Source organism: Hyaena hyaena, unplaced genomic scaffold (assembly GCF_003009895.1).
Source record: "Hyaena hyaena isolate Hyena2069 unplaced genomic scaffold, ASM300989v1 scaffold_88, whole genome shotgun sequence".
Taxonomy (NCBI): Eukaryota; Metazoa; Chordata; class Mammalia; order Carnivora; family Hyaenidae; genus Hyaena; species Hyaena hyaena.
Window position 1 is genome coordinate 2,336,971 of NW_024080720.1, and position 16,209 is coordinate 2,353,179.

General features: G+C 44.0%; 1 protein-coding gene across 2 annotated transcripts in view; it reads left to right on the forward strand.

Moving 5' to 3' along the window:
• Positions 1–16,209, forward strand: part of PRKCB (protein kinase C beta) — a 329,605-nt gene that overhangs the window by 222,623 nt on the left and 90,773 nt on the right. For both annotated transcript variants that reach the window (XM_039234397.1, XM_039234398.1), the window contains exons 6-8: positions 773–929; positions 2,108–2,242; positions 11,733–11,829. In XM_039234397.1, coding sequence (XP_039090328.1) covers positions 773–929; positions 2,108–2,242; positions 11,733–11,829 — 389 coding nt within the window. The remainder of the gene's footprint in view (positions 1–772; positions 930–2,107; positions 2,243–11,732; positions 11,830–16,209) is intronic.

Consider the following 16,209-nt stretch of genomic DNA (forward strand, 5'->3'; position numbering starts at 1 on the left):
TTACTTTCTCTTTTAGCTTTTGCTTTTTTGAATCCAGGTAAAATTCATGTAACATAAAATTAACCATTAACCATTGTAAAAGTTGACTTTTTAAAAGTTATTTAATTTTTTTGAGGGGGGGAGAGAGAGAGAGAGAGAGAAAGAATGAGCAGGGAAGGGGCAGAGAGAGAAAGAGAGGGAGAGAGAGAATCCCAAGGAGGGATTGCCAGGTCCTGGCAACCACTGGTCTGCTTTCTGTCTCTGTGGGTTTACCTGTTCTGGATGTTTCATATAAATGGAAACATACAAGTTGTGACCTTTTATGGCAGAGTATACAGATGTTCATAACAGCACTATTCACAAAAGCCAGAAAGTGGAAACAACCTAAACATTCAGCCAATGAATGGATAAACAAAATTTGATCTGTCTGCACAAGGGGATGGTGTTCAGCCATAAATTAAGTACTGAAACATGTTGTCACATGGATGAACCTTGAAAGCCTCATGCTTCATGAAAGAAACCAACCTTTCTTGGTGGCTTTGTGGAAAGCAAGCTTAGAGAATGTACAATTAATCTCGGAGGCACAGTGGGTAGAGCAGTGCGAAAGTCAGAAATCAGTATGGAACCAGTATGGAGCAGAGGCTACATCTTACCAGTTTATCTCACTCTGTATGCTTCTTAACTATTCATGTTAATAAGTTACACCTCCCATTAAGATGTTCTACAACCCCCACTTATTGATGCATTAAGATTTGGGGGCTATTAATTCTGAAACTGCTTTTTCTGTTTCTAGTAAGAGATGCTAAAAACCTTGTACCTATGGACCCCAATGGCTTGTCAGACCCTTACGTGAAACTGAAACTGATTCCCGACCCCAAGAGCGAGAGCAAGCAGAAGACCAAAACCATCAAGTGCTCCCTCAACCCTGAGTGGAATGAGACATTCAGATTGTAAGTCAAAATTATTGCGCCCAGCATGGGTGGTGGAGGTTGGGGAGTGCCTCTCCTAGTTCCCATTTCATTTCTCCCTTCCCTCCTTCCCTCCCTCCCTCTCCCACTCCTCTCTTCCCTTCCTCCCTCTCGATCTGCATTTTTACATTGCAAGCCAAGTGAAAATTGGAACTTATTTTTTTAATAGAGTTGAGAATGTCTGTGGTGTGGGGAGTGGGTGGGACAGAAAATAGTGTGATGTGTTGCTAGGTGAAGGCAAGTTGTGGGAGAAGCTCTGGTCTCAGTGAGCAGTGGGATATAACCCACAGGGTGTGGCCATAACCCCTCTACAGCTCAGTCTGTGGGTATACACATGCTGGGGCTGCAGCCTCCTGGAAGTTCTTTGCCAGCTTCCATGGACCACCTTCCCTGGCCAGTGCTCCGAGAACCTGGGGTCACTTTTTGATGCATTTGGGCCCACAAGTGTTACGCGAGCCAATATTGAACATATCCTGGTTATAAAAAGCACTATATTGAATGATCTAACTCCGTTGACACTTTCATCCCCACTTAACCAATGGTGCTGAAAGAGGTTAAAGAATGTGGCCAGAGTCCCCCGGCAGATGTGGGGTTGAGGGGAATTTGGCTTCTGACAGTCTGACTCCCAGGGGCTGTGGGCCCAAACCACAATTCCTAGTGGGAGCTTCATCCCCTTTCCTCTCTCAAGGCAAAACTGGGGGCCCATCTCAGCCTCAGTCAAGGATGCGCCTCAGAGCAATGGGCCCCGACCAGCACCAACGAGACTGTTTCCTCCATACACGTCCTCAGCCTCATGCTAACTCACATGTGTGCAAACTCTCACGCAATTCTATAATTGATACCTGCATTTCTTATAGCAACTGTGTCAGCAGGGTTTCCTGAACTCCATGAGCCCTGTTAAGACACAGGCAGCGGAAATAGCCACAACTGTTTCTGTCTGAGCTGGCCCGGCTCCTCTGCCCGGTTAAGCCACAGGCTGGCAAACTGGCAGAGCCTCTCCCTCCCTGGGGACCTTGTCTGGGGTTGGAAACAGAATATGTTTCTTGCAACATCTATACTCTTTAAAAATTCCTACCTTCAGGCCTTGTCCTCTTGAACATTTCATCTGCTTGCAAAATCACTGTGACCTCCGCTGACTTCTCTCTTCTGTCCCTTTGCAGCCAACTGAAAGAATCGGACAAAGACAGAAGACTGTCGGTAGAGATTTGGGATTGGGATCTGACCAGCAGGAACGACTTCATGGGATCTTTGTCGTTTGGGATTTCCGAACTGCAGAAAGCCGGTGTTGATGGCTGGTAAGGAGGATTTTGCTTTGATAGCTATCATACAACTTGGTCCCATTGAATGTGGGAACAAGTATGATTTCCTTTTTCTCCTAAAAGTGAACTACAAAAACAGAGTCACAGAGTGATGGCTGGTCGATTGGCTCTACCTCACATATATATTTTATTTGGTCCTTGTGCTTAAAAAAAAATCACTTGCTAGTATTTTCAAAATCAGGACATTTTTGCATAGAAGTCTGGACTTCTGGCTTGCCAAACCAGAAATATCTGGATGCACTGGGCCTAGAAGGGAATGGTTGCAAACAGGTGAGTTGTTAATGCCCCCTTCAGACAGGACACGGATTTTCTCTTTGCTATAGGCTTCACTATTCTGTTGTTTTCTATCTGTCTCACTTGACACAGTTCTATGTCTTGACTGGCCCCATGGGCACTATAGTGCCTCTCATGTTATACCCTCAAGATATATGCAATCTACTGTCAGATTCTGGTTCCATAAGGTGATGCTCCTTCACTGGGACTGCCTACCAAGCCTGGCCACAGAGGTGCTGGGAGGTAGCTGTCATGGTCATCTGTGACATCTCCTTTGTTCCCTTCTTGTGGCAAAAAAGTCCTTGTTCCCATATTCCCAGCAAGGAGGCTGGGTAAGCCCCCTTGACAACGGTTTCACCATCATCTGAGTAATGGAGTCGGACTACATAGTCCACCCTGGCACCATAGCTTTGGGCAAAGCAGGGATTAATGAATGCTCTTATCTCTTTAAGCGAAATGGTCTCCTTTCTGAATGGTTTAACTCAGGGCTTTCTCAGTTACAAATGCAAGAAAATAAGAATCAGATTGGAGTAGCAAGAAAGAGAATGTAGCATCTGGACTCCACACCCTTTCCATTGTTCTCCTTACAACTTCCTTGTCTGTCCATGTTTACCATGGACTTTTATTCAGATACACAAAGTCTCTACTCCATTTGGGTCACTAGAGATAGGATAGACATACCTTCATGGAGCTTAGCTTCTGGAAGGGAAGAAGAAACGATGCGAATAACTCATCATCAGTGACAACATGATGACATATGTGAAGGGGGGTGGAAGCTAAGTGTGTATAAAAGTAAGAATAGTAGCAATAAGCTGTGTTCAGGCACAGCTCACAAACAGTTAACAACATAATTTTCAAACAATAGACAATGAGCATTTGTCACAGTTTTCCTCAGCGCACAAATAGGGAAGCCAGGAAGATGAATGACTGATTCTGCAGGTTGGAGAAGCTGGTATTCGTATGCCAGGGAGACACAGCAATGATGAAATAACTGCTAAGTTAGCCATGAACCAGGACAATGAAATCACAGCCCTGGAGGGGCTCTGTCTACCGAACTGGAAGAACTTCTTTTTATAAGTATATATTTTTATGATTTTATTTTATTAAAAAAATTTTTTTAAATGTCTTTATTTTATTTTGAGAGACAGAGACAGAGAGCGAGTGGGGGAGGGGCAGAGAGAGAGGGAGACACAGAATCTGAAACAGGCTCCAGGCTCTGAGCTAGCTGTCAGCACAGAGCCCAATGCGGGGCTCGAACCCACGGACTGTTGGATCATGACCTGAGCCGAAGTTGGATACTTAACTGGCTGAGCCAGACAGGTGCCCCATTATTATCCAATAATACATTAAAAAAAAATCATTCACCACGATCAAATGGGATTTATCCCAGGGCTGCCAGCGTAGTTCAGTATTCACAAGTCCATCAGTGTGATGCATCACATCACCAAGAGGAATGATAAAAACCATATGATCATAGATGCAAAAAAGAAAGCATCTGACAGAGTAACACCTCCATTCACAATAAAAACTTGGGTAATTTTTCTTAGCATATGGATGGTCTGACTTTGCATGCTGCCATTATCACCGCCGACAGATTGCACGTTCCTTTCTCTTTAAGTCAGGCGTAAAGAGGTTAAAGAGAAAGAATGCACAATCCCCAGGGGGTTTAAGCGAGACAGGAGAGAGAATATAATAATAATAATTACAAGAACAAGAGCTACCACTTACTGGCTTGTACTGGATGCCAGGCTCTGTGCTGATCACTTTCCAGGAGACCTGGAGTCCTGTGTCGTGGAGTCACACGCTGATACCCACTAACAGCCTCTTTAGTTTCTCTAATGCATCCAGACTTTCTTACGCGGTTCTGTGACCTCCTGGTGGCGAGGAGAAGGGGACCATCCTACATGTCGTGCCTTCTGGGCTTCCCTGCCACCAAGCAGCCGATCCTACCTGGGCCCTGACCCTGGGCCCACTGAGGCAGGACGGGTCCTTCCCCGGCTTTGAGGCATCATCTCTGTCGCCTGCATGGGGGCCCAGAGTCCGTCTGGGTTCTCCCTGTTTCCCTGGCCTGCCGCTTCTGTGACGTTTGGCCTTCCACATAGGTTTCTGCCCAGGGCTCAGTGAGAAGGGGGGGCAGATAAAAAAACATTAAAAAAAAAAAAAAAAAGAAAAAGAAATTAGAGGAGGGAACTTTTGCTAAATAAAATCTCTCTGGGGACTTTTGCAAATAAAAGTCCTCTTCAGATTCGGGGCCAAGACATCTATGATGCTGCCTTGACTGTAAAGGTTCCCAGTTCTAGAAATGTGGATTCTTGTCCCCGTGTGATCTTGGGTGAGTTACATCTGGTCTCCGAGACTCAGTTTCCCCATCTGGCAGGGGCTGAGCTCCCCCGCTAGTCTTTTGCGAAGCAATTGAAGACCACGTGGCAGCAGCGGCAGCTGTGAGAGCTCCCAGATGTGGTGTGCCAGCCCCAGGCCTCTCATCTGCAGATAGACCTGCGTCTATCATCAGATCCGCTCTTTTGTTTCTAATTTTATTTGTTTCTGCTGTCTCCTTTCCTTCCCCTAGTTTTCCAGAGGTTCCTCTGTTGTTGTTGTTTTTTCTTTTTAATGTTTTATTTATTTCTAGGAGAGAGAGAGAGAGACAGCGTGAGCAGGGGAGGGTCAGGGAGAGAGGGAGTCACAGACCGAAACAGGCTCCAGGCTCTGAGCTGGCAGTCAGCACAGAGCCCGACGCGGGGCTCGAACCCACGAACCGCGAGATCATGACCTAAGCGAAAGTCGGACGCTTAACCGACTAAGCCACCCAGGTGCCCCCAGAGGTTCCTCTGTTTTGCCGTGGTTTGTTTTTCTGCAAAGAAGGAGCTCTGGGATTTACATATTGATTCTGTGTTTCGGTGTTCTTCTTTTCTGTGAGTTTGTTGGGTCGTTGCCTTTGAATTTCGGTTGAACATTGTGCGAATTTATTTTTCGTCTCTGAACTGACTCTGCTCTTCAAGAATAAAGAACAAGCATTGGAGGGAAGCAAGAGTTCCTCCAACTTGTGATATGTTGAGTTCCAGCCTTTGTTGCTTGTTCAAGGTCTGCGATTGTGTTTTTAATTTCCTTTTCAAGCGTGCTTTTTATTTAGGGATTTTGGAAACCTCTGACGTTAGCTTTTTGTTTTGTTTTTCATTAATGAGGTCAAATGACAGTACAGTGTTTTGTGGTCAGAGAATATGGCCTGTAACCTAGCCTTCCCGCCCCTCCCCTCCCCTTCCTTTCTTTCCAATTTAGCCTAGTTCAGTGTTGCTAAATGTTCACATTTCCATACAATGATTACATTTACTACTTGTAGGGCATGCATCTCAGTGTTTATTAATTCTATCTTAATATAGTATCTAGATCTCTTATGCTTTCCTATTTTTTTATTTGTTTCATCTGACCAAAATGTGTTCGAACATCTGCTTTCATCTGATGGGTTTTGCCTTTTATGTGTGCGGCATCATTATTGACCACATGACTCTTCAAGACTTATTTTCAAAAATGACTTATATCAACACGGAATTATGTCTGTTGCCATTGATACTCTTTGCCCATGATTTTCCCTTGTGGCTGACATTTCTTCAGTGAATATACATAGCAAGTACCTGTATACTGAGGAGAGTTTGGTGAACAAACAGGCAAGAATCTTTGTGTTCATGGAGTTTTCTTTTTCTCTGGAGAACAATATATAAAACTTTTAAAGATGAGTAGTAAAAAATAGTATGTTTGAGGCTGACAAATGCTATAGAGAAAAGTCAGCAAAAAACAAGGAAAGGGAATGCCAGGGAGTGGTGATACTCTGAATTATTTAATGTAGTTCCCAGGAAAGGACTCACTGAAAAGATGACATATGGTAAAGATCTGAAGGGGGGGTGGGTGAGGGAGTGAACATGTGGAGGTCTAGCGAGAGTTGTCCCAGATGGCGAGAACAGCAAGTGCAAAGGCCCTGAGGCAGAAATGTCCCTAGCAGGTTTGAGGGGCAGAGAAGTGACCTATGTGGCTGAAGTTGGATCTGTAAAGGGGGTAGCAGTGGGGGGCAAGGACTGGCAGGATGGGGAGAGTGCTTGGCAGATCCCATGGGGGCCTCTTAGGAGCTTTGTCTTCCACACACAGGAGTAAGGTGAGCAGCCAAGGAATGAGGACATCTGATTTACCTTCTAATCTGTCACCTTTGGTTGCAGAGTGGTAAACACATCTTTCCTCACGGACCCTGTGCATTTTCTTCTGTTTAATCTGAGTCCTTTGGTTTGGTATAGCAAGTGGTATGTTCTTGGATTCAAAGCAAAGCAAAGCAAAACAAAACAAACCCTGAATCTGAAAGTCTTTTCTCTTTTCCATAGGGAAACGTTTTAACATTTGTAGTCATAATTGCCATATTTCCATCATGGTGTTTCTGATTCTGAGGGGTTTTTTCCATCCTATTTCATTCTTTCCTTCTCCTCCTCCTCCTTCTTTTTAATTTTTTAATGTTTATTTATTTTTGAGAGGGGGGAGGGGCAGAGAGAGGGAAACAGAATCCGAAGCAGGCTCCTGGCTCTGAGCTGTCAGCACAGGGCCCGACCTTCTTCTTCTTCTTCTTCTAAACAGAAAACTATTATTTCATTGTTACCTTAAAATTACGTTTCTTTAAGCATTCTTTTGATGTTACTAATAATGTCATTTAGTCTTATTATTTTTCTTTTGAAAAAAAAAAAAAAAAACAAAACACCAAACGAAAGACTAAGGCTGTGCAGTCAGACTTCCTGGGTTACCATCTCTGCTCCATTGTTTCCTCACTGTGCACCCTAGGGCACCTTCCTTTGCCTCTCTGGCTCCTTTCTTCATTTTGGAGATAACAGTGGTAATTATGTCATAGGGGTGCTGTAATACTAAAATAGTTAATAGAAGTGAAGTGCCCAGTGTCTGCTGAGTAGTAAGCACTCAGTGTTAGTGATTATTAGTAATTGAATAATTATTAGAAAAATAGAAATAAGAAAACAAAATATTATCTAGAGTCCCACTGCCCAGGAATAATCACTATTGAATAAGAGGTTCTTTTCTGTGTGTGTGTATTGTGTACGTGTGCATGTGTGTGTGTGTCTGTGCTCACGTACGTGTGTATGAAGCAAAAATGAAATCTTACTGTACATAGTGTTTAGCAGCCCGTGTTTTTCACCTAACAATGCATAATAAACGCTTCTCCCTATAAATCAGTCATCTTGGGCAACATCATTTTCTTGTGGTCCATTCTATAGGTCCACCTCAACTTACAGAATCATTTTTTTTTTATTATAAGATGTGTAATGCTTACCTTAGTAATAATTCTACAGTAAACATTTTTGCAGCAAAACTTTTGTGCACAGCTTTCATTATTTCCTAAGGAATCTCTAATCCTGCAATTGATGGCTTTGAGAACATATGTATATATATAATTGAGAACATATTATTATGTATAAAGTATTATATGTATTATATGTATATAAAGCGTTTGCCAAACTGTTCTGCAATTTTTTTCAATTAACATTCTCACCAGTGCTGTGTGATTCTTTGCATTTCACCCACACTTGTCAACACCTGATATTGTAAATTTCAAAGATATAATGCAAAGATTTTACATATTTTGTTACTAATTATACATGTTTATATAATACTCATTATCATACATACTTTGTTACTAATTATGTTGAATAATTTCATTTGTGTATTGCCATTTGTTTGTATTTATAAATATCTATGCCCTGATTTGCCTCTCGTTTTCTTATTGAATTATAAGAACTTTTTATATAAGATGGATCATAATATGTCTTTCTTGTTATATATGTTGTGATATTCCCTCCTTTCATGTTGTATGTTAATTTTGGTGTTACACATTTTCTTTTTTTTTTATGTTTATTTATTTTTGAGAGAGGGAGAGAGAGAAAGAATTGCAAGCAGGCTCCACACTGTCAGCACAGGGCCTGACATGGGGCTCGATCTCACAAACTATGAGGTCATGACTTGAGCCAAAATCAAGAGTCGGATGCTCAACCGACTGTGCCAACCACGTGCCCCGCATTTTTCTATTAATATTTATATTAAGCTTTCAATTCAGCTCTAATCAATATATAAATATCAGGTTCAATTGCCAGAAAAATTTCTCAGGTTGGTCTTCTAATTCCCTAATTGTTATCTGAATTGTCCATCCTAATGTTCATGGTTTCCAGTGGATTTTTAAATTTAGTAATTATATTTTTCTTCTGAAAGTAGCCTTTTCTAATCTTCCATTGTTCCCTTTTCAAAGATGATTTAGTCTCTTGAATCTCATTGAACGTATGAACTAGATATTTTTTTGGAATTTTCTCTTTTTTGGCAATAGTTCTATTTCATGGGAGGTACTTATCTGATTTCTCATTGTTTCTCTTAGAATGAGTTTTTCATACATGCAGTTATTTTTCTGTATCCGCCCATCCTTGTAGACAGATGAGCATAGAGATGATGAGTTTCTCAGTTCTAATTTTTCAAATTCAGATGAAGGGAGAAAGGAGTCTTTTGAATTTGGGGGGAACATTTCTTTGTCAGAACGGGAATTTCGTTCCCTGTGGCTATTTTGGAGAGATCCACAGCTGGAGACAGCTACCCAATGGGCAGCCTTCCTGCCCTAGCGGGGGGGGAGGGGGGCATTTTCTCCAGCTGGTTTTGTGCAACTCAAAGTTGGAAAGGATCCCTGCTTTTCTTTTCTAACAGGTACAAGTGTTCTCATTCAGTGGCAGTAGTGACAGCAGCCTGGCTACAGAAAACAGCCAGGGTGCCTTGATAAGTCCCATGCTTCCTGAGCATGGACCGGAAGTGGTGACTTTCATCCAGTCCCTGTGGTCTGGCCCAGGGTTGTTAGTGGGGTTCTGTCAGAGGTCCCTTTGACTGGTCAGTCCCCCTTGATTGTAGTTTCAAAGGGGCTTAGACTGTACACGGTTTAGATAGCACAGGGTTGGGGCATCACTGATACTGAACTGTAGCCTGACCAGCTGTCCTTTGGCCAGTGCTCCTTCAAACTTTCAGATTACCACAGAGAGTCTCAGGGGGTGCTGCTGTACCCTTAACCTTCTTGAACTCTTGCTGCTGGCTGAACTCCCGTTTTAACAAGGAGGTCCAGGCTTTAGTCTCAGAGCCTTTGATAAGCAGCCCCATCAGCTAGGACTTGTGTAACTGTCATTTACATACATTTACTTTTCTATAGTTCCTTTACTTGTAACCTGTTGGCTTCCTTCTTAAAGTGTATTTATCATTTAAGAAAGAGACAATATAATGAAAAACATTAAGTTATTCATAATATCTAGACTAGGAGAATTCACAAAGGCCAATAATGTTTGCCAGCTGCTGCTCCATGTTCTCTTACTATGACTTTAGTTTGTGGGAATTCCTGGAAGTCTGCTGTGTGGATGGGACCCTTGATTGCTAGCCAAGATTCAGATGTTCTCTTATGTTTGCATTTCTTTTGGTCATTTCAGTGGAAATTGGGAAGAAGGTAATTGAATATTAAATATGGAGGCCTAAAGGCGCAAATAGGTGATTCTGCTTTGAATCACCTCTCCTCCTATGTTTAGAAGCTGCCGAGGCAGGTTTGTGAATGGAGGAAAAAATCATCATGAAAATTGTGAACTGGGGTTAGAAAATCTTCCTTTGGGGGCGCCTGGGTGGCTTAGTCGGTTAAGCGTCCGACTTTCGCTTAGGTCATGATCTCGCGGTTCGCGGGTTCGAGCCCCGCGTCGGGCTCTGTGCTGACTGCCAGCTCAGAGCCTGGAGCCTGTTTCAGTCTGTGACTCCCTCTCTCTCTGACCCTCCCCTGCTCACGCTGTCTCTCTCTCTCTCCTAGAAATAAATAAAAAACATTAAAAAAAAAAATTTAAAAGAAAATCTTCCTTTGGGAATGAGGAGCTCCAGGAGTTTTGTGGGATTTTTTGTTTATTTGTTAGTTTGTTTTTCCCCTCTAGTGACTCAAATATCTTTGGAAGGTTCCTTCTCCTTCCTCACTCTCCTGTTACCCTTTGAGTAGATGGAAGTACCTATGTGGTCAAAAACATACTGAAGCCATCCTGTTTATTAGGATGTCAATATCAGTAATGATGATGATGATTTCTTTTTATCTCTTGCTAAATGCCAAGCACTATGCTTATCATTTTACATGAGCCACCGTATCTCAGCTTCACAGTAATCCTATGAAAAAGATTTTTTTAAAAAGTAATCTCTGTGCTCAACATGGGGCTCAAACTCATGACCCTGAGATCAACAGTCACATGCTTTTCCAACTGAACCAATGAGGCGCCCCTGAAAAAGACTTTTGTTCTAACTTATTTATTTTTGGATGTTTATTTATTTATTTTGAGAGAGAGGAGAGAACTGGAGTGGGGGAGAGGCAGAGGGAGAGAGAGAAAATCCCAAGCAGGCTCCATGCTGTCAGCACAGAGCCCGATGTGAGGCTCAAACTCACAAACCGTGAAGTCATGACCTGAGCTGAAATAAAGTCGGATGCTTAACCGACTGAGCCACCCAGGTGCCCCTGTTCCAATTTATAGATGAGAAAAATCGGGGCTCAGAGGGCCTTGCTAGCTTATCCAGTGACCCAGATAGGCAAAGGCAGAGGTGAGATTTAGACCCAGGCAGACTATGACTAGGCATTGTGTACTTACCCACTGAGGGATGCCATTTCTCAAGAGTTTAATACAGGGCACTTTGGGAAGGCATCTGCAGAGAAAACGGCGTCATGGAGACAAGTCTGTAGTCATCCAAATGCTGCTGACTGAGTGCCAGGATGCTGGGAGAACGTGATAAGAATCCATCAACCATGGGAGATCTTCATAGCATTCTTTCAGAATAGGAAAGCACTTGGTGGAGAAAAAAACTAGGCAAAAACATACAATATTGAATGATAGAACTAAGTGTGTGTGTGTGGAGAAAGACAGAGCCAGCCAGAACTTTGCATCCTATCAACACAGTGTATCATTTTTTCTGGTATTTGTGGAATAGTTACAAAAATTCATAGCATGTCTGGCTACAAACACATGCACACACACATGCACACACACACCCCAAAAGAAAAAACCGTCAACACATTTTTTAAAGTAGAGCTGCCTATAGCCTTCCTTTTCTTATCCTAACAACAAAATAATATCAAGTACAGTCACGGAATTTCTCATGTCTCCTTGTTTCCCTTTAGGTTTAAGTTGCTGAGCCAGGAGGAAGGAGAGTACTTCAACGTGCCCGTGCCGCCAGAGGGAAGTGAAGGGAATGAAGAATTACGGCAGAAATTCGAGGTGAGACGTCTTTCTTTCTACATGAGTGGGAACTGGTTGAGCCTGCCTCTGTGCCATTTTCCACAGTTATGGTGTGGTTTCTACCAAGGCCCTTCATGACTCCGTGCCTCTGCAATGTTATTCTACCTCTCAGAAAACTCCTGTGCATCCTGCAAAACTCCAACCAAATGTACCCTGCTTTATGAAGCCATTCCTGCCTCCCTGTCCTCATTTAATTTTAGACTTTTCTTTAAAAGTGCTCATTTGCTCCTTGGGTCATGGTGATGATAGCTTGGACTGGGATGGTAGTAACGGTAAGTGAAAGAAGTGGACTGAGTGATATATTTTGGAGGCTGGGTCAACTAGGCTTACTGAGGGATAGAATGTGGGTTTGGAGCTATTGGCAGGATGGTGCTCTGTTGTTAACAAATGGAATTATTTGCGATGGTGACTTCATGAAATACTCATGGGTGTATCTTCTGAAGATGAAGAGCCCTTGGCCATGACCTTGGACTATAGTGCTGGCTCTGCTTTTCCCTTAGCTGAGCCCCTTCTCTTCTGTGGGGCCAATAAACCCCATTTGCAGCTACATGAGAGGAGCCGATGTGTAGGACACATCCCAGTTTTACAAAGAAAATGTTTTGGGGAAGATGGATTTGCGTTATTTCATTACATATGTATTGAATGATTTTAAAGTAGTTTCAGAAGGGAAAATACATTATTTTGTTCACACAAACTCAATATACTGAGTCTAATGGGAAATCAACAATTCTAGATAAACAGTGGTGGCCTGCTAAGTCAAAAGAAAAATGTATAAAATAGCTAAAATGAAATAGATCACTATCATTGTAGTAATCATACAGGCAAATTTAAAAAAAAAATCTGTGACCAGGTAAAGTTCTGTGAAAGAGAGGTCCATATTGCTGTGAGAACATATAAGAGGGAAATGTAACAGTCTCAGAGGACAGGGAAGGTATCATTGAGTCATCAACAGTTCAAGTTAACTGAGAGGCAACAGAGAATTCCATTCAGAGAGGACAGCATGTGCGAAGGCCCTGTGGTGGTGGTGGTGGGGTTATATGGCAACTATATGAAATTTAAAGAAGGTCAGTGTGGGTAGAGGAGAGAGAACAATGGGCGAGTTCAAGGTAAGACTAAGGAAGTAGCTGGTCATCGCAGTAGAAGGACTGCCGGCCGTGCCAAGGATTTTGGCATTTATCCCAAGATCCACATTAATTTCCCCCTCAACTGGACAGAAATACCACTTGAGTATTGACCCTTCTGCCCTCCACAAAACTATACTGTGGTGATGGGTCTGACCCAGGGAGAGGGAATATCCCTTCCTGGAAAATAGTGTGATAAACATTGGCCTTGGGCTTATCAGTCACTCTCCAGTGAACTTAGTAAGTGAAGGTCATTCCTATGCAGCCAGCTCAAATCCCTATGAGCTGGTAAAAGGGCTTCCCACGCAGTGGGGCCAACGACTGGACACTGTTGATTGGTCATTCCAGAGAACACCTTGTGTCTCTTTCCCTCAACTCTGATGAAGCTGTGCCCATTTGCTGCCGTGTCAAAAATGTACTGTTGAGGGGGGCGGGGGGAGACCATGATTTTCTTGTATAAAATGAAGTCTCAGTTTGCAAAATGATTTCTTCCATCCTAGGGCAGCCGGGGTGACATTTCAGGACATCAAAGAAAACAGTTCCTACGTGAGCATAGCATTTGTTGGGGCCAGTTATGGGCTTGCAATAAAGGGCTGTTTTATCTGCATGCAACAAAATGCACCCGTTTATTTCTAGCAAGAGCCTGCAAATGCTTGTTTATGCCTGAATTATAATTGCTCCGTACCATAGTTGTTGATTAAAAAAAAAATGCTTCCAACAGACCGAAAATTGTTCTCAGACACATAGAGAAATTTCAGTTGACCTTGAACTTAAGAAATGTAATCCCTATGCAATAAGCAATTAGCACCCAGAATGACTCAGAAATTACTTTCAAGCCTCTTATCTGGAAAAATTCTGAGTGATGGTAAAATCGAGCTGCTGGAATTGGGGTAATAGAATTTCATGGTAGGGTGAGCTCGGTGCAATTCCTGCATGGGGTGTATTTCAGAATGTCAGAGTTGACTCTGTCTGGGGGCCTTTTGTCTGACCATGGGCTTGCCTGGGGTCAGAGAAGGGAGAACTTCACTTTGGATGGTTCAGAATGGGTTTTCTGACAGTCTTAGGATTTTCTTACATAATAAAATGCTTACTGTGTGCCATTTATTATTTAAGTGCTGCAGAAATATTAACTTAGTTAATCTTCACAGTACCCCTGAATGGTAGATACTATGAGCATCCCCATTTTTCTTTTACAAACGAGAATGCTAAGGCCCAGACAGTTTAAGCAACTTCCTCACATCCCATCGCTGGTCATTATCTTGGGTTGAGTTTTCCCCAGAAGCAGACCATGAAAGACTCAAGCACAAGTAATTTCTTCAGGAAGCGATTCTGGGAAGCATCACTGACCAGAGGGGAGGATGTGCCTGGGAAGGCAGGGAGCCGGGAAAGTGTGTATCATGAAGCAGGTCAGCACTGTGGGCAGCTGGGGTTTAACCCCGCCGGAGAAGCCGCATGTGTGCCTCATGGGGTCCCACCTGGGGGGACATGAAACTGCAGTATTTTCCCCCAGCTCAACCTGTGCCTCTGGCTGGCGGCAGCTTTCAGGAGCGCTAATGGCCAGCATCTGCAGCTCGCCCTGCCTGTGGGCTCCACTCGCTCCTGCAACCAGGAAATGAGCCTGCAAGCAGAGCTGCAGATGTGAGCCGCGAGGAGCCCCGGGTGTAGACAGGAGAGTGCCGGGGCGGGGGACTTGGTGGGACACTGGGGCCTCGTGTGTGCGGTGGGAAGCCTGTTCCGTTCGAGTGGTTCAGGGGCCAGGCGTTTTGGATTTGAATCCGCCTCTGCCATGTTCTCACTAGGTGACTGTAGGCAAGTTACTTTACCTCTGAGCCTTTCATTCCCCATCTGTAAAATGGGAGAATCACAACACTTCTTGGCTTCCAGGGTTATGTGAGGATCGAAAGAGATAATGCATTTAGAACAGCGTCTGGCACGTCATCGCATACAAATGTCAGGCCATTGTTGTGATTGTCAGCCTCCCCCTTGGAATAAATACAGCTCAGAACATGTCCCTTCTGGGCTGTGGAAGGGCGGCTTGGGGATGCCAGGCCTCCTGAGGCCTCGCCTCTGCTGCTGGGTCCTAGGGTGCCCCTCTGGAGCTCCGTAGAGGGGTGGGGGTTACAGAGGAGTCTGGAGGCTAAGCCAGGGCAGGCACTAATCATCTGAATTGGAGCCCTGGGTGCCGGCTGTGGAAGCGCCTCTGCTGCCCTCCAGCACATTCTGGAAAGAGGCAGGGCTCCTTGCGGTCAGTTTGCTTTCTCTTTGAGTGCTGGATTCTAGGGCTCTAAACCGCAGACATGAAAAGACAACTCTTAGTGTGCTTCTGTCTCTGAAGACCTATCCAACCCAGAAAGATAGAGGATAATTTTAATTTGGGCCTCAATTTAAAAAGGTTTGCTCTTTGACAGAGTACCTGCTAGGCCTGTGGCTCCTGGGGACCATAGGACTTTCAGAGGGGACACAGGATGGGCTTCTTGTCCTCCACAGGCTCATTGTGTAGGGGGTCACAAACCCAAATGCTTTCAGGAGCCAGGCAGGAAACAAGGAAGGGAAAAAACCTTGGTGTCAGACAATAGGGTGTGGTGGGGACTGTGGAAAACTGGGGAGCCCATGTCCCATCTAACATCTGATTTTCATAAGTTTTTTATGTTTATTTATTATTGGGACAGAGAGAAACAGAGCATGAGTGGCGGAGAGGTATCACCCAAACAGGCTCCAGGCTCTGAGCTGTCAGCACAGAGCCTGACATGGGGCTTGAACCCACAAACCGTGAAATCATGACCTGAGCCGAAGTCGGATGCTTAACTGACTGAGCCACCCAGATACCCCTAACATCTGATTTTCAACCTTTGTCAACCAATTTAATTATTAAAACAGCAACAGCACTGTGTAGACCAGGCCAATGGGACTGTGAGACTTCTGATCCTGAGTTTAGAATCTGGCTTAGTCTGTTTAGGCTGCTGTAACAACAACAGAAAACCCATAGGCTTAAATAACAGAGACTATTGCTCACAGTTCTGGAGGCTGGGAAGTTCAGGATCAAAGCTCCAGCCTGGCCGTGTTCTGGCGAGGGGCCCCCCTTCCTGGGTCCTACATGGCTCTCTTCTCACTGTGTCCTCACCTCGCGGAAAGGCCCAGGGAGCTCTTGGGGGCCTCTTTTATGAAGGAGGGCACTGTGCCCACCCATCAGGGCTCCATCCTCATGACTTAATACCTTCCCCCAAACCCCACCTCCTAA